This window comes from Alosa pseudoharengus, unplaced genomic scaffold (genome assembly GCF_046254945.1).
Source record: "Alosa pseudoharengus isolate Yale_2024_CS ecotype anadromous, Long Island Sound unplaced genomic scaffold, YU_APseudo_1.1 YU_APseudo_1.1_scf_23, whole genome shotgun sequence".
Lineage (NCBI taxonomy): Eukaryota > Metazoa > Chordata > Actinopteri > Clupeiformes > Clupeidae > Alosa > Alosa pseudoharengus.
Window position 1 is genome coordinate 7629718 of NW_027468685.1, and position 22235 is coordinate 7651952.

The 22235-nt window shown below is 43.4% G+C and overlaps 2 protein-coding genes across 2 annotated transcripts in view; both read left to right on the plus strand.

The window, feature by feature from the left end:
• Positions 1-1541: 1541 nt before the first annotated feature.
• LOC143140379 (metaxin-1-like) lies at positions 1542-18698 on the plus strand. Its single transcript, XM_076301198.1, has 8 exons — positions 1542-1622; positions 7011-7080; positions 7741-7820; positions 10110-10202; positions 14694-14876; positions 17036-17112; positions 17288-17445; positions 17929-18698. Exons 1-8 carry the CDS (start codon positions 1542-1544, stop codon positions 18162-18164), a joined length of 978 nt encoding a protein of 325 aa, XP_076157313.1. The 3' UTR covers positions 18165-18698.
• A 1511-nt stretch (positions 18699-20209) lies between these two features.
• The window catches only part of LOC143140378 (thrombospondin-3b-like), a 16559-nt gene continuing 14533 nt past the window's right edge, over positions 20210-22235 (plus strand). Inside the window, exon 1 of the mRNA XM_076301197.1 lies at positions 20210-20517. Within this exon, the coding sequence (XP_076157312.1) occupies positions 20412-20517 (106 nt within the window). The 5' untranslated portion in view covers positions 20210-20411. The remainder of the gene's footprint in view (positions 20518-22235) is intronic.

Below are 22235 nucleotides of genomic sequence, written 5' to 3' on the forward strand. Positions count from 1 at the left end.
TTTGAAACATTCATCGCTGTTTATTTCTCCCCCCACATTTGTCCCTGTTGGATAAAGAGGGGTTTATCACCGCCTCTACCATGGTGTTAGATAGTACTTAATTCATGGTGTTACTTGTCACCTCTGTGTCGTAATGTTGTCTATGTTCAATATTACACCAGTGAAATGATAAACTAGGGAAAGAAATTCACACGCGACCACTGAATTTTCTAACCAGCAAACTTCCAACTAGGCCTCATGGCCTCAGCTCTGCTAGGCCCATCTCATTTGCCCCACCTAGTGGTATCAATGGAGGCCAACTAGTGAAAAAAAGAGGGAAGGATGCCTGAACTAGGAAAACATATTTTGGTGATGTTGCATGTATTGCATTGTGTGAGATGGGGCTTCAGAAAACCCAGTGCATATGAAAATTACACAAGAAAAGCAAGAAAAGCCATACACATTTAATATTTTTAATAATCATTTCCCAAAAGGCTGTAACATGTTGTTTATGTAATTGTTAACACAGACAAACACAGACAAAGGTTCCTTATAATAAAACTACCCCAATAGATAACCTTATAAATACTTATTTACATATTTAAAGGTATAGGCCTAGAGCTAGAAAGCGAGAGTTGAGACACTCTATGATATCGCTGCCACGCGATCAACAGTTCCAAAAAAACTGTGCTGAATGGCTGAATCGCTGGAGGGAGGGATGTATTTCTGGATGCTGGAAAGCGTGATCAATTAACTCATTGACTACTGACCAAGTCCTTGGCCATTTTCAGAAACTCTCAAACTCCCATAATCCGGAAACTGGCTTGGAAAAGCGCTGTCATTTTTTCCCACGGTCTTTTATGGGAGTGTCACCACTCTATACCGCTCTGGGCCTACCCATTCATCACTCAAATTAAGACAGAATGTCATATGAAGCTCATGTTGTAGTCTCTTTTCTCAAATCAGAGCCATAAATAAAACAGTTTGAGGCCATGCATAGACATATCCATTGTACTATGAATGAATACATAGGCCACACCATTGCAACTGCACACAAATGCATGTGCACACACACACACCATCACCATCATCATTGTTATCACCATCATTATCATCATCATCATCATCTTTGCCATCTTTACATTGTGCATGTATAGGCCTACTGTGTTTATTGCTATTGTTATGCTTTGGCAATTAAAAAAAATGTAATTCCCATAGACTATATACAGGGTCATTCCATAGCCCTCCTCAACTGAATTGAATTGCCTAGTTTAGTGTTTTGGCGCCACCCAGCGGCCGGAGTATGTGCATGGTAAAAACATGGTTCCTGTGTTGAACCTCCTGTTCTCGGTTGCCTGGGTGTTTAAAAACAAATCTTCATGCACGCTGACTTTCCCCCTACTGCTCTGACAGACATTTGTCCTGATCCAAACAGTCAAAGATACCTAAACTGTTCTGATACAGTAGCACAGGTAGAGAAATTGACAGAAACCATAGCAACAGCAACAGTGTGACTTCGGTGTGAAGTACTTCCGAGTGAAAAGTCATTCTGTCACTAAAACATGGCTGCCCCCTTGGAGTTGTACAGTTGGAAAGGCGACTGGGGTTTACCCTCTGTAGACGCTGACTGTTTAACTGTCCTGGTAAGATCCACGGTCTGTGGTAATAATAATGGATCAGCGGTAGAATTGCTAAGCTTGGAAGCTAGTTTTGTCTTGAAGTACGCCAGATATATGAATTAGCTGTCTCGGTGAGGTGACCCACCCATCGTGTCATAGAAAAGCTGTCATAGCTAGGTGTGTTTTACGCTATGTGGAACACTTGTTATATTAGTGCTATTTTCTGTGACAAGCTGCCTGTCCTGAACGACGGTAGCAAGGAACAACAAATACATCAGGCATTAGCATAAAAGCAACAGTGGATAAGTTAAGATAAGAGTTGCTAGTGTGGTTGAAATGTCAAATGCATTATAATTGCCTAAGGGGATGTCATTCCCTATTTCAGGTCACTTTGTAAAGCGAAGGGCTCACTGGCTGCATCTATTGGGATTGGGATTTTTTTTTTAAATTAATGTCATATATCGGACTTGGTCTCTGTAGATGCAGTTGTGCCAGGACGTGTTTAGAAGGTATTGATAAACACCTCTAAGGGCCCTCATTAATTTAGCCTTAGTCAAATAATTCAGAAGCAACTCAGAACTTCTTAAAAGTAATGCCTTTTCCAGCAGTATGGTAAACATGTTGTCAGCTGACTAATGATCTTGATAAATCTAACAGAGTGGCCTTATGCCATGGGGTCAAGTAGCCAAAGGCCTAGTAACATTCCATCCTGCTCATGTATTAAAGCAACACCAAAGAACTTTCCCTCTGTCGCACGCACGCTATTTGTTCATCCAGCACCGGCTTTGCAAATAACGATGTCCACAGACAAGGTACAATATTTTGCATGACTTATAAAAGTACTACAGAACTACAGATCCGCTACCCGATCTGGCAAACTTACATAGTGCGGTTTAGCCGATAGAGTGCCGCAAATGCAGAATTGCCGTTCACCCTGTTACGAGTTGATGAACCACTGAAACGATTTTGGAAACATTATTTTAAGGTATAAAAAACCTTTAAAACATTTCATCAAGGCAGGACACCTGTTTTGCAGCCAGTCTGTTCCTCATCTTTTGGGGTAAATATATTTAGTTTGGGTACTATTACATTTGAAGCATAAATAATATATAGCCCAACATTAACATTAAATTAATTTATATATTTATACATTGTAAGCATACATAACTGGAGCCAGTCAGTGAAGTCGGGTACTTGGATAATTGCTTTGCTGTTTTTGTAGAAATTGACCTGTTTTTAAATCATTTAGCTGTGTCGTTTGCTCCTGGGTGCCTGTTGTCTGAGGGAGGAGATTATCCAGCTCTCTGTCACAGCTGCCTAAATAGCAGCACTCCATTTCTAAGAGAAAGATAAAGGGGCAACAAACAGAGGGAGGGGGCAACAAACAGGGAAAACAATGTAAATATACAAAGACCCATCCCCTCCTCCCAAAAATGTCTAGGCGCGCCTGGCTTCCTATGAACAATCCATCACTCAGGGGCACTGTTGAGTTTGAATGTTGATTTTACTGCTATTGTGTGCATGTGTGTGTGTGTGTGTCTGTCTGTCTGTCTGTGTGTCTCTGGGTGTCTGTCTGTCTCTCACTCTCTCTCTCTCTCTTTCTCTGTGTGTGTGTGACTGTGTGTGTGTGTCTCTCTCCCTCTACCTCTCTCTCTCTCCCTCTACCTCTCTCTCTCTCTCTCTCTCTCTGTGCATGTTACATCTGTTACTTCATGAGTTAATAGGCAGGATATAGGCCTAGCTTAGAGGTCCCCTCCAGAAATGTTAGCACTGTGACAGACGGCGGTGACGTAATCCCAGCCTGGGGCAAGAAGCGAGAAGCGAGATTTCTTCTCCTGCCTCCCTTGTCCACTCAGAGTCTTCTGCTTTTACTGGACCAGATTAGCAGAGCAGTGGGTCAGTAGAACAACAGCTGTATGCAGCTGGCCTCGTGTTGCCATTAGGAGGGGATCACATTGGCAAGCGGCAGCGCAAAGCATAACACAACGCTCAGACCATAACAAGTTCTTTCTCGTTCCTAAGTAACACAAACGGCTTGCCTAAACTGACAATTGAATACGCTCGCGTTGCGCTTTGAAAAGTTGAACCAAGTTCCACACTCAGCTTGTTCAACGCTAGCACTGCCACCGTTCCGCTGCCAAACAATAGAGAACAATAGGAAACCTGCCGCTTGCCGCTGGTCAGTATGATCCCTGCCTTAGAGTTGCCTCAGTCCCTTACTATGGCTCTGTAAGTCGTCACTTGAAAGGTGACCCTAAAAGGTTTTTACCCCTCTTCTAGCTGAATAAACATATCCAATAAACCTCCTCCCCCCCCTCTCCCTCCCCACTTCCCTCCTGCTGCCTTCACCAGACATGGGTAATCCTTGAGTTAATGGTAGGAAAATATTTAAACTTATTTCTTCACCCCAGCCTCTCTAATCTTTCTTTTACGCTGAGACATTTCCTGTCTCGGGAGTCGACCAGCAGAGAGGGATCGACGGTTTACGGTTACCAAGCGCACTCAGGAGACTTGGGAGAGCAGGATACGGTGTCCCCTTACCATGGCTATACTTTTGGAAGGAGACACTGTGGTCACAGTCAGTCTTTGAGGGTGGTTTGGCGTGGGGTGGGGGGGTTGACTGACCTCTAATTATGAGAGCTAGACCCCATGTTGTATGCTGTCAGTGGTCCGTCTAAAGAGTGGTGGGCTTTTATCTCAGTGTTTGTATAGGGTAGCAGTACTATGTGCTGGGAGAAAGAATGTAGAGGTGCTTTGAAAAAATATATAGAAGAGGTCACCTTGCAAAACTTAGGCCTACTTTTTGTTATGCTTTGCTTTGCATTGAACTCCAGGCTACACAAAACGTAAATAGTGGCAGGTCTCTTTAGTGCTATTTCTGTTCGAATGCCTCAAGGTGTTAGAGGCTAGCACTGCTGTGAAGTCTCTTAAATCCACAGAGAAGCGGCTGGGGGCTCCTGGCTGTGCAGCCATGTCATACGATCTCCCACCACAGCTCAGACAGCTTTTTTGTTAACACAGGACCACAAAATGTTCCGCCATCATCTGGTTCTTTATGTGTTTGCTTATGTTTAGTGCGGAGAGTCGCTGAGGGCCCCACCATTACTCAACACACACACACACATACACACACACATACACACACACACATATCTCTGTCTCTCTCCCTGTCTCTGTCTCTCTCTTGCTCTCTCTCTCTCTGTCTCGCTATCTCTGTCTCTGTCTCTCTCTCTGTCTCTCTATCTCTGTCTCTCACTCTCTCCGTTTTCATACTGCCTTGTCTGATGTCCAACTTTGTTGGCTTCTGGAGCTCTGGTTGCTCAGGCTCAGAGATTGGCATCCAGGGCCTCTTTTTACAGGCTATACAGGACTGTCCGCCTGAGTTTAAAACCTTTAACACACACACACACACACACACACACACACACTTGAGTTTAAAACCTCGGCTCCCTTTTTGTTCTTTGATTAAGAGCATGACGTAAGAGACCTACATTTAAGATACACTAGACCGACATTTAAGACTGACTTTGACCAGAAATGTTTATTCCATCCAACAAGGCCCAGATACTATGGCTCTGTAAAATCGTGTTCGTCCTCACCAAATCAAGACCCTCCCCACGGAGAGTTGCACTGTCATGGTCTAGTGTGTGGTGGTAAAGTTTTGACCATAGGCTTGTTCGTGTCTTGAGTAATTTATCATTGGCTTGCCATCAAGTGAAATTTACCCTTTGTTTTCATATTGCCAGATAAACAAAAGCAATTAATACAAGATGGGGGCGGGGGCGCTGAGGGCTAGACAGACCTCAGAGACGCATTGGAATGTGCCAATGGGGATATTTTCATTTGATGTTTTTAATAGTGGTTTCCTGACTGTTAGGCAAACAGGGGTTGTACCTCAGACAAGCCTCATAAGATCCTTCAGCATCCTTCTCTGTTCTCTTTCACACACACACACACACACACACACACATACACACACACACTTTATTCTCTCTCTTTGTCATTCTCTCTTTTATATTATTTCTTATGTGTGTTCTCATTCTCTCTCTTTCTATTTCTCTCTATCGATCTATCTCTTTCTCTCTCTCTCTCTCTCTTTCTCCCTATCTATCTCTCTCTCTCTGTTTAGTCTTCCTGCCACCCATGGAGGGGTAGCCAGCCTGTGCTGCTGTCAGATGATGCTGTTTCAGCCCCTATGGTTATGGATGTTGGTGCATTTTAATGAAATGCAGCTGTGATGCAGACTTAAACTTGTTTACAAATCTGACAAGCTTGGAGCCGGTCCAGATGCACCATTTTCCACTAAATGGCCTTCAGTTGTGTCTGCTGGTTGTTGTAGAAGAAAAGCAGGTCTTTTGTCCAGTAGGGGTGGGCGATATATATCGTCTGCGATAATATCGTGATATTATTTTTTGTCCATATCGCCCACCCCTATTGTCCAGGCTACACTGACAATGCAAACTGAAGTGGAGCAAGAAAAGCAGGTCTTTTGTCCAGGCTACACTGACAATGCAAACTGAAGTGGAGCAAGAAAAGCAGGTCTTTTTTTCCAGTCTACACTGACAATGCAAACTGAAGTGGAGCAAGAAAAGCAGGTCTTTTGTCCAGGCTACACTGAGTGCCTGGGCTGTACCACAATAGAAATAGAGAACTGCTCTACTTTCTTTCGAATGTCCAATGTGGTAAAAATCATAATCATGGTCACTATTTTTGGTCAATATTGAGATCACAATTATTCAACACGATTATTCAGTGATTTTGGAAACGACAGCATTCAACAGCAAATAATCGTTCTATTTCAACTACCGGTATGTTGTTTTCATATTCGGAAGTCATAACTGATCATTAATCAATGCTTTTGATTAATTGCAAAGCCCTAGTCCGCAGCACATCCTCGCTGCTATCGCGTCTGGTGTAGCCAGTTCCATTGATTATAGTGGAAGTTAATTGCAGTGCACACGGCGTACACACTGCTACAGTTGTACTTTCAGCGTAGCCCAGACCTTAGTCTTAAGCGAAGCCCAGACCTTAGTCTTCAGCATGGCTGCTGCTGCAGGGTTTTCTGCCGTGGTCTGCCTCACTCTCTCAGAATCGGACTAGCCTAATCCTCCGTTAATCTTCACTCGTCTTCTAATGAGATTAAACATTCTTTGATCACTCAGCATCAGCGGGATGGTGTGGGGTTTTGATGCTAAAAGGTTTAAAAAGATCTGAAAAGTGTTTGATCAGATGTGTTCAAGTTCAAGCGTTTTCTTCCTCACCAGCTCATCTCTTCTCACTCTCCTTCCTTCATTTTCTCTCCATCCCTTCTCTTTCTCTCTCTCTCTCTCTCTCTCTCTCTCTCTCTCTCTCTCTCTCTTTCTCTCTCTCTCTATCTCTCTCTCTCTCTCTCTCTCTCTCTCTCTCTCTCAGGCCTATGCCAAGTTTGCTGGGGCGCCACTCAAAGTTCACAAAATCACCAACCCTTGGAGGAGTCCCACCGGTGAGTCTGCATTGCACTAAGACTGACAGTCTGGTGAGAGAAAGAGAACTTGATGAATGAAAGTGGTGGTGGAAGTGGTGAGTGGGGGGGGGGGGGAGCAATTGAAAGAGGTGAAAAACATTTCAACACTTTCCCCCTGACACAGTAATGCGAGGGTCAAAGGTTACGGGATCATTACTGGGGAGGCCAGCGGGTGATGGAACCACTTGACTCCACTTTGAGTGAAACCTCAATAACCTACATACTTATCTGCGACCCCACCCCCAAAAAACCTACATACTTACTTACCAGTGATCCCACCCCCAAAGAAACCTACATACTTACCAGCGACGTGCCCGCCCCCCAAAAAAGGAAGTTGTGGTTGAGAGGAGCTGCATGATATACGATGAGTGGAGGTCTTACACCCCCACTCTCACTTTCACTGGGCCACAGGTCGTAGAGTCAGAGGTCAAAAGGTCATGGATCACCTGACTTCCTCCACACTAGCTAACTAGTTCCTTGCTGTTTCTCACCCACGTTTGTGTTCTTCTTTTTCTCTGCTTTTCTATCACTCACTTTCTCTCTCATGAAAGCCATGATAACTGTTAACTACTATAAGATCCCTCTACAACATTATGTCTGGGTCTGTACTTTTCGTTTATGTGCTGTTCTCTTCATTAGGTATTCTTCCTGCACTGAAGACCAGAGAAAATGGTAGTGTTTCACAGCCCAGTAAGATCATCATTAACCTCCGGAAACAGGTGAGTGACCTGAAGTCCTAAATGTCTAAGCCCTCCACCAGAAAACTGAACAGGTGAAGGCTCTGCTTGACTTACTACACACACACACACACACACACACACACACACACACACAAATGCAGATAGAGGGAGAGAAAACAGGTGAAGAGGATAGTCAGTGTAAAATAAAAATAAACGTAAATTTTGAGTTCTGCTTTCCTGGAAATGGGTGATTGTTCCCCGGTTTATTCAAATGACGACTTCACCAAAACAGAAAGCTTACAAATAGAAATGCACAAAAGCCATGAAAAGAGCTGTGTTAGATACATGCATATGGATACTCGCTTGCACACGCACATAAGAACGTGCACGCACGCACGCACGCACGCACGCACGCACACGCGAACACACGGACACACGGACACTGTTAAATACAGGCATATGGACACAAACACACACACACACACACACACACACAAGCAGGCACATGCACACACACGCACGAACACGAACACACGGACGCTGTTAAATACAGGCATATGGACACACATACACACACACAAACAAACACACAAACAAACAGACACTGTTAAATACAGGCATATGGACACACACACACACACACACACACACACACACACACACACAGACACTGTTAAATAAATGCATGCACACACACAGACACACATACACATGCATATGGACACAGCAATTACAGCATGTATAGAACAGTGCGACTTTGACATCTGGAGGCATTTGATGGTCTCGTAGAGTCATCGTGGAACAGGATGTTACAGGGGCCTTCTGTCTCTGAGGTTGAAATTAACATGGTATGCCGTCAGCAAGGCTCCTGCAGACACCCTGTGTTCAGTGTGTGTGTGTGTGTGCACGTGTGTGTTTAACCGAGACATGATCACAGTCTTAAAGCACAGAGGGCTTAGTGCAGCAAAAGCCAAATATTTTCATAATAAGGTACACTACTGTTTTATGACTTCTCGAGGAATCTCATAAACAGCGTTAGCGTCAGCGAAAAACACACCTTGTGTTCCATGTCTGTATATGACACACGTGCTTCACCACCGTCAGATGTGGTCTGTTACGTAAGACGTAGTGAAGATATTGGGCACATTTAGGGGCTCTGTAAACTGTTATGTTTACTTATAATCGTTCACATCCACATTTCTATCACACAGCAACAAGCATGACAGACGGCCACAGCTGAGGTGTCCCTACAGTATATACAGTACATCTGTATACAATATGCTGTATAGAGGGAGGTGGGGGATGTGGTTGACACCATGCATGGTAGAAGGAAAAATTCAATTCCTCCACCACATTTATGTTATCTTTTAATATTGATATAAAATCTAAACACTTATAATTGACACCTTACCTTACCAGTCATTCCCAAAAGCATCATTAGCAATCAGAGAGACCACAGTTTGCCTTCCGTGTGTGTGTGTGTGTGTGTGTGTGTGTGTGTGTGTGTGTGTGTGTGTGTGTCTTCCTACTGGATTGAACTCCTGTTGCTCTGAGTGGGCGCTTCACCTAAAGCCAGAGCTTGTCCTCTCACCTGCCCTTCTCCGAGCCCGTCCACCCCAATCCAATCCAATCCACCACGTGTGATGCCCAGCTGGAAGGCATTAGCCGCAGTTAGCTCCCCTCTGTTTGGCATGAGACCACAACTAAGCGCAGTGCCTGGCCAACACGGGAGCCTGGCAGAGTTTGGACTGAGCCTTGATTGGCCTGTTATTCGTAAATAAGGAAGCAGCGTGTTAATGAGGTGTGAAAAGGGCTCTTTTAGGTCTCTTTGTAAGTCGGGATCTGAGTCGTAGTGAGTTAAGTGTCTTTGCTTTTACATGCAGAGAGTAATGGCACTCGTTGCTGGCAGTATCAAACAGAGCAGAGCGGTGGGTACACGTCTGTGCCCGCTGTGGGCCTTGGCACATGGTTTTTATGGGTAGTGGGTAGTACTGGCACAGACGTGTATGGGCCCCTGGGTCTCGTGGAGCGATGGTGGGCTTTGATACACAGCTGGTGTTTTTAAAAATGTCTTTTGCTCTTTGCCTACCTAGCATGAAATGTAAAAACTAAAAACATGGTCTGATATGGAATTAAGGATAATTAGAGCAGCTGATTGAAAGGGTAAACAATAACATTAATACATCAACATAAATTACAATATTTGCTAGAGCCAGAAACCATTATGTAATTTACAAGAAGACAAAGATAATATTTACTCACTTTTATATGTGATTGTGACTTAACACAAGGAGACTGAGTGGCATTTGTATCTTTCCCTCTTTGCAGAAGTATAATGCAGACTACGACCTTTCAGCCAAGGAAGGAGCCGACACACTGGCCTTCGTCTCGCTGCTGGAAGAAAAACTGCTCCCTGCACTGGTATGAGTAAAAAAAAAAAAAAAAAAAAAAGATAAAACAACCATTTTAATGGAGCTGTAATTTACTTACTTATGCATTTGGCACATGCTTTTATCCAAAGCGACTTATAGGGAGCCAGTCTTCCTGGAGCAACTTGGGGTTAAGTACCTTGAACCCATTAGCTTCTGAGACTACTGCATGCTAGCCAAGTCCCCTAGAAGAGATTGCATCAGCTAAGGCCTCCATTAGTTATGCATCATGTACTGTTATAAAGTTTAGTTCTTTTATAACGATTTGAACTCAAAATGATGAAGAAATGTTCAAAGCAGTCCATTGTAAAGGTGATTTAAAGACCCCCCCCCCATACTTACTCATGAACTGCTATTGGCAAGTAAGCAATTTAAAGGTGCTCTAAGTGATGGCACGTGTTTTTTTAGGCTAAAACATTTTATGTCACTTACTGCAAACATCACCAAACCAACCGCTAGCTGTCTGTGTCCTGAATACACTGTAAAAAAAACGCAATCTCTGTGGACAGCCTAGGCTCCAAAAACGGCAACAAAAACAACCTGGGTAAACCTAGCCCTTAAAAACATAACAAACTGTTCCAGCAAATCACAGACGAGATGCGCGATTAGGAGAGTTTCAATTGCACGGGAGCAGCACAGGAGGGAGGGGGAGGAAGTAGCGAGCTAGCTCTCAGTTTTGTTTGAAAGTCAACAGAAGAGACATTACCCAGCATCGCTTAGAGCACCTTTAATATAGATTTGAATTCAACACATGGAAGAAATGTTCAAAGACAATTTAGTCAAGGGGTGCAATTAACTTATTTTCATAGTCGATTAACCTTAAATATTTTCTACATTAGTGATTTAGTTGATTAGTTGTTTATTGATGACATGTCAGAAAATGGTGCAAGCCTTTTTCAAAAAGTGTAAGATTATGTTTTAAAATGCTTTGTTTTGTCCACATGCCAAAGATATTTGGTTTTCTGTTATGGAAGAATAAGTAAAGCTGAAAATATTAGTTTAGAAGGCTGCAATCAGAGAATTGTGAGGCATTTTCCTTAAAAAAAAATTACGCACCTTAAATTAACCAATTAACCGTTTACCAAGATAGTTGGAAATTGATTTAATAGGTGAAATTTTAAAAGCGAGTGACAGAAGCGTTATGTCATAAACGTTTATGACTTGTTTATAATGTGACACGTTCATGACAGTGTCATGTCACTCTTATGTAGATACCTTCAGAGCCTTATAGATAGATCTCTCTCTAGGGCTCTGGATACCTTCAAGTAAAGTGTAACCTAACATTCTCTGTTCTCATCTCCTTCATGTCTTCCTCGTTGTCCTCAGCATCTGCCTCTCATTACCGGGCTACCTGCCCCCTAGACACACACAGTAGTCTGTCAGTGTTTCATAAAAGCTGTCCTGCCATGCCTTTTGATTGCTATCTAAATGTGAAAAGGCTGTTTGACTTTTAGGCTGTGCCAGAGCTGGTGGAACCCTGAGGATTTAGGAACATTGGGCATCTTTAAAAATGAACCAAATGAACAATTCCTGACAAGCCAATCGGTAGGAGATATCGCTACTTCTGAGAAGTTGTCCCGACGTGACCTTTGAAGCTTGCTGTCCCATCGTACTCAGTCGAGTATAGCTGAACAGTGGGAAAATGCCCGGTAGCAGATGTATTTTCCCACTTTCCCACAAATGTTATCCTTATTTCTTGCAAAATCAAGTAATTTGCATAGATGCCGACTAACACATGTTTCTGTTGATGTATAAGAAGATAGCCGAACCGTTTTCTCCACACTTACAAGGTTAGCCAGAATTGAAACCCAAAAGGACATGCTAACAAAATTAGCCATGTCTTCAGTCTTCCCCATTATTTTATCCGAACCACCCTTGTATTTCGTATTAGCAATTTAGATTTGGCAAATTCCAACAGAGCTCATACCAGATTGAAGAAGTGATTAGGGGACTTGGCTGGCCTTTAGGTCTTTCTCCTTGTGTCAATGACACCTACTGCCTGTATTGAAGCTTCCATTTCCTCTATAAAAGGAGACATAGTCGTGTTGACACAGCATGTAGAGGATGTCTAGTCAGAAGAGATGATGGCCTTGCAGTGGTTTGTCTCGCTCGGTCTCCTCCTTGGCCCCACTGACTTGTCGGTGGGTTGAGGCTCTCCAAACTCTGATGTTATGTCCCCGCAGAGTATGGAAGAGTAAGGCACTGAGCATCATCAGAAATGTTTTTTTTTATGTTTTAAGTAGCCTCCATAATAAAGACCCTTTTCTTACAGTACAGCAGCAGAGCAGGTGTAATCTATTTTCTTGTGATGCAACTTTTTATTGGGGGATTGGGGTGGTAGAGGAAAGACAGTTGTAAACATTTATATGAACCATGTGTTAAGACAGGAACATTCAGTCCACAGATGAGGGTGAAGATGTAAAAGCGGAGCGTTCTACAATCTTTGCTTTAGGAAGAAGGGGGCAGTGAGATATAACATATGATTAGATCTATAAATGTACATATGTGCAAATGCAAAAGTATGATATACTTAAGCATACATATAGGGCTGAATTCTCCCATTCGCTCGTAAATCGTGCGCTTCCAGTTACGCACTTTTCAGTTATGTGCATTCTCCCATTCCCGCATCTGTCACACCCAACAAGTTCGAAATCAAGGTGGCCTTATGAAAGAAGCGTGATTTATTTAAAATAGAACCAAAGTGATCCCCCCACCTCGTTAATTTAGGTTGATATAAAAATGTGGAACATGGGCTTTCTTATTGACCTTCTGAATGGCATTTAATTCCAGAAAGAGCACAAACAAGTCTTTGAATAGCAAACAGCCTACAGCAAAATGATGAATGTCACTTTTGCTCTGAGGTTTGTTTATAAAAAGTCAAGATGTGCTTGAGGTGTGTAGATTCAAAATTTAAAACTCACTGTTGAGAAAGAAAGTTTCAATGGCAGCTGCTTCTTATAATTTTCGATCATTTTCGATGATAACGAAGCTGTAGACTGACATCTGCAGTTACAAATACAGTAGAGAGGCTGGCATAACAATACCAGCCACCCATAGAAACGAATCAGACAGGAGAATATAAACGATAATTGCTGCTCGACAGGCGTCGTAGTGCAGTTGTGTATGTATGGATGACTTTGGTCAAGTTGGAAAGAAATGGACAGATTCGAACGAAATAGGCCATGGAATGATGACTTCACGTCAAGCTAAAACTGAAGGTGCACAGTCGGTAAGCTCCAGTATCCAAACGGGGTGATTATGACAGGGTTTTCACTAAAAATATGCCACCTGTGTGACACTGTAATGGGGAAAAAACATAAAGCCATATCCAAAGTTCTGCGTAACCTACATGTATTTAGAACTAGGCCTACTGCCGACATCGAGCAGTATGCTGCTTCTCCTTGCAGCATCCAGCGCGAATGGGTTAATGCGGCCTTCAAAAGAGCTGAAGTCAGTGGCAGAATGCGCGTAAGAGTTGTATGGGATTTTGGAGTAGCTCCTCCCAAAACACGTAACTGGCTTCATGGCGCGTAAATGACAGACTTAAGTGAAGGGCAGAATGCATGAGGCAGGAAAAAAGCTTAGTTGCGCGCTTTGACTTGCGCACCCTTACACATGTGGGAGAAATTGTCCCATACTGTACAAGCCTGTAGAAAGATGAACGTGTTATATCTTTATGATACTCCAAGGCATCTCCCACCAAGACATGCACAAGGAATGCATCTCCGTTGACAGCGACGTAACTCTCTGTTTTAAACTCCAACACCTGACCTGGCCCCTGACTGGTTGCGACCTTAGACCCAGCCCCTTTGACCTACATCCCTAACCGTGACCCGATCGTAATTTATGTCCATGACCTTGCCATGTCCCTTTCCCAGCCTATTCTGTGTTTGTACACCAGTACAGTCCTACTGAATTCTAGCTCCTCAAACCTAATCTAAAACTGAAATGCTAACTGGTATTATACTAAAACCTAACTGCTGTTAACTATTTGTTGTTACCCTCAGAATGAATAGTATATATTTTTGCCTTTGCTTGTCCTTTTATGTCCCTCTTGCTGACCCTTACAGGCCTGAGAGGTCTCAGGCTGGGACAAGTCAACCCTAACCTTTTAAACGCCTGCATGCCTGTAATGTAATCTTCTTCAACATAATGTCCATTTAAATCCAAAACATGAGCGTTAATGAATAAATTCATATGAAAGAATGACTGAATGTGTAAACAAGCATAAGTTGAAGAGCAATCACTCATTAAGGGCATAATTACTTGTCATAATTACTCTCGTACTGAGCAGGATTACCATTGCAACAACAAGTAAAAAACTCCTTTCACCTTTCTCCTAACCCTCCATCTCTTCTCACCTTTCTGCTTCTTTTCTCTTCCACCAGTACCCTTTGTTTTTCTTGGGTTCAGTATATGATTATGATTGTTGTGTTTGTTTGTTTGGTTTGTTTGTTTGTTTGTTTTGTATGATCCTCGTCAGATCTACACCCTGTGGGTGGATGCTAAGAACTACGTGGATGTGACGCGTCGCTGGTATGCGGAGAACATCACCTTCCCCCTCAACTTCCTGCTGCCCAACCGCATGCACAACCAGCAGATGGAGCGACTGCGGCTGGTCAGGGGGGACCCTTTCCTAGAGCCGGGAGAGGAGCTGGAGAAAGAGGTGAGGGCTGGTCAGGGGGGACCCTTTCCTAGAGCCGGGAGAGGAGCTGGAGAAAGAGGTGAGGGCTGGTCAGGGGAGACCCTTTCCTAGAGCCGGGAGAGGAGCTGGAGAAAGAGGTGAGGGCTGGTCAGGGGGGACCCTTTCCTAGAGCCGGGAGAGGAGCTGGAGAAAGAGGTGAGGTTAGAGAGTGGGGGACCGCAGCAGTGAGAGGAGAGGAGGAAAAGAAAGAATGAAAAAGAAAAGCAAGGAAGGTAAGAAAGAAAGAGAAAAGAAAGAATGGAAGTAAAGGAGGAAAGAAAGACAAAAAAATTATAAATGAAAGTAAGAAAGAAAGAATGAAAGAGAAGAAGAAAAAGAGGAAAGGAAGGAAGAATTATAGAATGAAATAAATAAAGAAAGAAAGCATAAAAAGGAAAAGGAAGGGGGGGGGGGGTGGAGATTGCGGATGGTCATGACGATGGTCATGACGGAGCCCAGTGCAGGAGCCAGAGGAGCATCTGGAGAGAGAGGCAGTGGGTTGGAGAGCGCAGATCTCTGCCAGGACCAAATGCCACATCTTACAATTTTTAGCGAAAGAGAAACAAAAATCTGTTGAGGCTGCCCTCATAAGTCAGGGCCACTTCAAAACAAACGTCAGTGGAGCCATAAACCTTTCTGATGGAGGGAAAGACAAAGAGGAAGACAGATGGAGGGAGAGAAAGTAACCGCAGATCGAAGATGATTAAGATGTGAAGTGAGAGAGAGGTCAAGTAAAGTGGTAGAGAAAGCAATGGCAAGAAAGGGGGCAGAAAAACAAGAAGAAAAAGAGGTCAGTCAAGGAGGAAAAGAAGAGGGGATAGAGAGGGGTAGGAAATGAATGATGGAATAATGGCGATAATGAAGCCGTGGAGATAGCTGTTATGATACGCCACGACTGCCTTACCAGGTGCTTCAGGACATCACTCATGGCCTGCTACTATAAACGGTCTCGACTTCATTTGATGAAAGGATCGTCTTCCATAGTCCAATTTGGATGACCCTGGAGGTCAAGCAGGCTTCATAAAAAGTAGCCTAAGCACGGCCACTGTTTACAAAACACAGAGGTAATGGGATTAACCGTTGGGTTACTGTGGCAACCACCCAATTGAGTGTTTCTGGAACTGAAGGAGGGTAATGAAAAGACGAGAGGGAGCAAATAGTGGGCTTATTCACGTAACTTAACTAATGTCACGTAATTGCACATAACTACACTGCTTACATTGGTGCATTGGATCATCATGGTTATAGGGCTTTAAACGTTTTCAGTTTTAGCCATGATGTAGTGCTTGTACTGTATAAGCTAGATCAGCGGTTCCCAAACTTTCCCCCCCGCGTACCACCACCTACATTCGGCTCGCGTACCCCCCCCCCCGTTGACAATATTTGTCCGTTTCCCGGTTTTAGGTGCGTGCATTTGGTCAGTTAATAAGTTATGAAAAGTAGCCTGCATAGTAGCCTAACTACATCCACATACAATATATAAGATATATATAATATATATATATATATATATATATAAGATATATATAATAATAGGCCTACAACAACGCCTGACAAGGATGTATTCGTTTGGACAACATTAGGCTATACAGCCTAGAAAGGCTAAACTTAGGCTACCTTTGTTTTTTAAATGTAAAGCCTAGCTTAATGTTACCTTTCTTGCCCATCTGAAATAACTCCTTTGCTCCTTCCCTCCTTTCTGTTTTTGTTGTTTTCAAAAACCTGTTATATCCGCGAAACTTTCTCTCCACGGACCACGGACCATCCAACGCATTCAAAAGTAACGCATTCTATTAGCTATTCCAGGCGTCATAGACTGCCCTTTTTTTGATGAACACATACAGAGTTTATAAATGATATCCTTTAATTTCATGTTTCCATATCATTATGACCTGATTCGAAATTATGTATTTATTCATGAATTAATTACAAAAGATTTAACATTTTCATTATACACCTGTCCGCCATAGCCCTTTGCATCTCGCGTACCCCCTAGAAGCAGCTCGCGTACCACCGGGGGTACGCGTACCACAGTTTGGGAATCCCTGAGCTAGATAAATAGATGGATGTATGTAAGCAGAAGATAGAAAGAGTGCGTACTAATTGGTCAGCTTTGTAACCAAACTTCCATCTGTCTGTAGCTCTACCAGGATGCTCTGGAGTGCATGTCTCTTCTCTCGCAGCGCCTGGGGTCACACAAGTTTTTCTTCGGAGATTCGTAAGTGACCTTCGATGGAGGGAAATACCCCGTTCCCACGTGTAATAAAAAAAAAAAACATTTATCAAATGTTGTTATGATGACCTATGGGAACGCAAGCTAAATGTTTAAGTGTGAACGTTTACTGAGAGACAGAGACGATGTGAATTGATGTCCGTCTGGTGCGTGTCTCCAGGCCGTCGTCCCTGGACGCGTACGTCTTCGGCCACCTGGCTCCTCTGCTGAAGATCAAACTACCTAACGGAAAACTCCAGAACCATCTCACCTCTCTTGACAACCTGCGGCAATTCTGCACCAACATCCTCGTCCTCTACTTCCCCTCCGATGTCCGAGGTTAGTGACCGTTTTCACTTGCAACGCTTAGAGAATGTTAATGTTATGTTTAAAAAGTTAAAAGTTGACTGGACCTAAGCGGAACATTTTTATCCTAAGCGACATGGGCTCGTTATTCATTCCTGTGTAGACGTTATTCAGTATATTTGTACTCTTCATTTTGTATTCACTTTGGAATAACAGTTTTATGTGTCATCCAAAACATATGCAAACTGACTTTCACACTCAAATGTAACAGCACTGTTGGCCAAATGCTTCAGTTCTCCACACCGTACACATCATGCACCACCTGTCCCTGTCAGAGCGAATTCGTTCTAGTTCCAGCTCGTCCTCAAAACAGGTCAATGCTTTGACTGTGATGTGGACCAGTGCGGCCTAATGTGACCCAAAAGTTACTCCAGTTCCTGTGTCTGACCTTCTGCATGTCTTAACAATATCAACTGACCCCCAACACCACCCCAAACCACCCTCTGTCCATTTCAGAGCCACCCACTCGCAAGATGTCCGTCCAGCCCGACGGCGGAGACTTTGACAACGAGCCCCACAAGAGACGCAACCAGTTCCTGTCTGCGCTGGTGGCCATCGGTGCTATGCTGGGCTACGCCATCCTGACAGGCATCGTCTCCCTCAAGGACATCCGCCCCCAGGGGGCGATAGAGAGCAGCCCTCTGAGAGAGGAAGCGGAAGAGGAGGAGGAGGAGGGCGAGGAAGATGAGTAGCGGAACCAGGAAGATGAAGATGGTGGAGACCGTAGGGGACGGCACAGTTAGAGGGGAACAGGTGCTTGTGTGACAGACTTTGACTCGAAGGGACTGGGGACTGCAACTCTTTTCTCCCATTCCTTTTTTTTTTGTGTGTTTTTGTTTTTTAAGTTACTCTGCCAAAGAGCACCAATAACCTCACACATGAGTAATCACTGGTTAAACACTATGCCACATGTAGAACATGCCCTTTGTTAACTTAATATTAATGTTATTCATTTTTTATTTGTTAAATATTTTGCCATTATGGCTTCATTGCTACGCTGAAATAGGGAAACACTGATGTGATTGTGTATTGTACCAAGACGCTCCTCCAGATCTTGAAACCGTAATGGTACTGTATACAGTACCTCTTTTTCAGAGTTTATGTGATTATTTTTCGGTTCAGGTCTCAAAACACATTGACTTATGTTTTGTCCGGTTTTTACTCAGGCAAACAGAATTGATTGACTTGATTTCAGGTCATTAAAAATGAAGTCATCTTTCACAGACTGAAGGCTCCTGACTCAGTGTTTAGTGTGTTTAATCTCCGAACCCGTTGTTACTCCCTCCAGACCTTCAACCACAACAGACTGTGAGTGGTGGTAGCGTAGTGTTTAAGGAGCTGGGCTAGCATGCAGTAGTCTGAAAACTTGTGGGTTCAATTCCCGGATCCCACTGTTGTGTCCTTGAGCCAGGCACTTAACCCTGAGTTGCTCCAGGGACAGTGTAGTCCCTTGTAATATAGTTGACATACTGTATGTAAGTCACTTTGGATGAAAAGTGTCTGCTAAATGAATACATGTAAATTAATAATGTATATGTAAAGATTTTCTGTATCTAACAAAATATTAAAAGGACATTGGAGGTTGTTTTAGACAAGCTCTACACCTACCTCTATAACTTGGAAGTTGAATATAAGTATGAGTCACAAGCAAGAAATAAACTAGGAACATTATAACATTATAATGTGCATTCAATGGTTTAAGTTTAGCAAAACTAGCCGCCTTTTACTCAAGGCCACGGTCGGACGTTTGACTAGAATTGTGGTTTGTGTGTCACCATGGTCCCATGAACAAAGAGTCTCTAAAAATGGGATATGGACAGAGCTACATGCTGGTAGTGTCCTAGTCCAAAGGCACTTACACTTAGAAAAAAAAAGCCATTTGGTGCGGTTCATGGTCCCTGTCTTCTTTCCAGTAACAGCTTTCTGAGCGATTGGCTGCCTTGGTGATGCACTGAATGAGCTAAGGCAGACAGTAATTTGTATATGCGAGCCATAACATGTTATCGTTATGTCCATAAATTAGGAATAAATGTTTATCTGATGTCCAGCTTGCGGCCATGCATCTCCCCTGTGATGATACTATGTGTCTAGCCACAGTGAAAGAAAGAAAAGAGTATATAAATGATAAGAAATTAATTCTTAAAAACAATTAAACTAGACAAATGTGCTTTATCAGATGAGAGTGAAAGCTATTTTGTGAATAAACTTGGCCAGAGAACTATGAACGATCATATCTTTTTGTTTGGCCTACTGCATTAACATAGTGCTCTAAACAAAACTAAAAAAGTTAATCAAACAAATAACTGAAACCCCTTTATAAACCCCACTGTTAAATACATGGGGGTTTAGTGAGGTTATAGGAGACGTGTTGCAAAGGAGAAATAAGTAGTGGAGGAAGGGACTTAGGCTGAATCATCCAGTATATAATTGTATCTATCAGCAATTTGTTAGTAATTTTACGGTACATCATCAAACAATGAGATCTGCTTGACAAACGTCCATTAGGCTATTGTAAGGAAGACGCGTGCTTTAAAGAGGGGGAATCGCGTTTCACAGAAGTGTGGTTCAGAGACGGATCGTAGGACGGACAGCAGCTGGATTTTCAATTTCCAAGATTTCCAATAGCCTGATGATAGATCTCTCTTCTCCTCCTACACAGTAATTGTCGCCTGCAGTCCAACTGTTTCTCATTAGCACGAGGAACGTGTTCGGCGCTGGGTACCCCAAGCGGAGTGAATCGGCATCAAGACATCCGTTGAACATTCTTCAGCCAAGCGCAGGTCAGCGCATCAACTCAGCCGGCCAACTGTGTAGAAGCCCGCATTATCACGAGCGCACATTGCAGACGTCTACAGCAAACACGCAAACCATTTTTTTGCAAAGCATTTTTAAAGGTTTTTTCCCCACTGCGCGTAAAGGTGTCTAGGATAGCGCTATCAATGGGAGAAGGAACGCGCAGAGTGGAGTTTCGCGGACTGCTGACAAAATTGCTTATTCTGCTCGTGGCACTGCAATGCCATCTCACCTACTCGTCAGAAATGCAAGGTAATCAAAATAAGCTATTTATATAGGATGCTGTTGCCCAATTAATGTCCCTAGTAGCCTACATTTTATTCTTGTGATTTGATATTCCTAATTTTCACATAACATAACGATTAGTCCCAAGAGAGGTTTGTGTAGGTTAATATTTAACCCCATTGTCTCTTTGTGGACACGTCTTCTCGCTTTACTGCACAATGTAAATGAAATGGGTATGCAAATGTAGCGTGAGTTTCTAGAGTTCACGAAGGTGTGTGTGTGTATGTTTAACTTTTTAAAAATGTTTTGCATGTCATGAGATGTTATTCATTTTCACTCAGTGACAAGACGTACATAATATTCTATTTAAGTAGAATTTAGTTGATGCCTGTGCTCTTGGAAGAACCACTACAGTGCCATCCAGCAACTTAAGTTCCCAAACGTATTTTCTTAGTAGCCTTCACTCACCTCAGTCAGTGGTATGTGACAATCGACTTTGTTTTGTTTTATTGGAGAATTTGGGTGTCTCCAGTCCAGATAGAAAAAAACTGCCACAGGTAGTTAATGACACAGTCAAATAGGCTGATAGTTATGACAAAGTGTCAGCACTGAAAAAGAGTTGTTATAGAGTCACACATTCACTAGCCTATATATAGTGCCCATAAGGGCACCATGACAAACGCACTAGGACAGTTGAGTGACGGGAGTTCATTGAATGGGTGTGGAAAGTGATGGGCAGCAGCAATCTTTACAAAACTCAGGAGGGATAAAAGGATCCTAAAAGAGAAGTGAAGCGTGTGTGTGTGTGTGAGAGTGAGTAAGAGGGAATGTGTGAGTGTGTGAGAGAGAGAGTAAGAGGGAGTGTGTGAGAGATTATGAGAGTGTGTGTGTGAGAGAGAGTGTAATAGAGAGACAGAGACAAAGAGAGTGTGTGTGAGTGTGAAAGAGAGAGAGAGCAAGAGGAAGTGTGTGAGAGAATAAGAGAGTGTGTGAGAGAGAGTGTAAGAGAGAGTGTGTGTGTGTGTGTGTGGGTGAGAGAGAGAGAGAGAGGGAGAGCATCGGACAAAGCCATGTTTTCCTTTGGGCGAGACAGCGGCGGCGAGGTGCCTGCCTCCAGGAGTGTTGATCTTTCCCCCCCGGCCTGATGCTGGCACCATGCGCTTTGATTTTCTGCCATGTGTCAGAGCGAATGAATATGACCTGCCAAGGAGCTGGACAGGGCGACCCACACAACACGCCGGGGCAGTTAAAGCTGAAGGGTAGCAGAGAGGGTACATTGGAGAGGGGCAGAGAGAAAGAGGGAGAGACACTTACTTATCAGCTGTGAGAGGGTCAGAATCACATAATTAAAAACCTCCAGATATATATATACTGGTGTTGTATATAAAAAAAACAGCCAGAGAAAGAGAGAGAAGGAGAGGGAGTGAGAGAGAGAGAGAGAGAGAGAGGGAGTGAGAGAGATGGAAAGGGAGAAGGAGGTGAGTAAAGCAAGAGATGTAATGAGTGAAGCAGGGGATGTAAGGGACTTCTGAAGTAATGGAGAGGGGGAAAGGGGGAAGGTGGTGGTGGGGGGTAAATCCAGACTTGTAAAGCCAGAAACTGCTTATTGCCAGCTGAGCTGAGAGAGCTTTCAGTGAGATGTGTGTGTGTGTGTGTGTGTGTGTGTGAGTGTGTGTGTGAGAGAGAGAGAGAGAGAGAGAGAGAGACTCAGACAGGAGCTCTGCATGCTGCAGCCAGACTGCAGG

Excerpts from the sequence above, each read along its gene's own strand:
- LOC143140379 (XM_076301198.1), top strand. The coding sequence starts at position 1,542 with ATGGCTGCCCCCTTGGAGTTGTACAGTTGGAAAGGCGACTGGGGTTTA. Across the intron at positions 7,081-7,740 it reads CCCTTGGAGGAGTCCCACCG|GTATTCTTCCTGCACTGAAG; the intron begins GTGAGTCTGCAT and ends TCTCTTCATTAG. Across the intron at positions 14,877-17,035 it reads GAGAGGAGCTGGAGAAAGAG|CTCTACCAGGATGCTCTGGA; the intron begins GTGAGGGCTGGT and ends ATCTGTCTGTAG.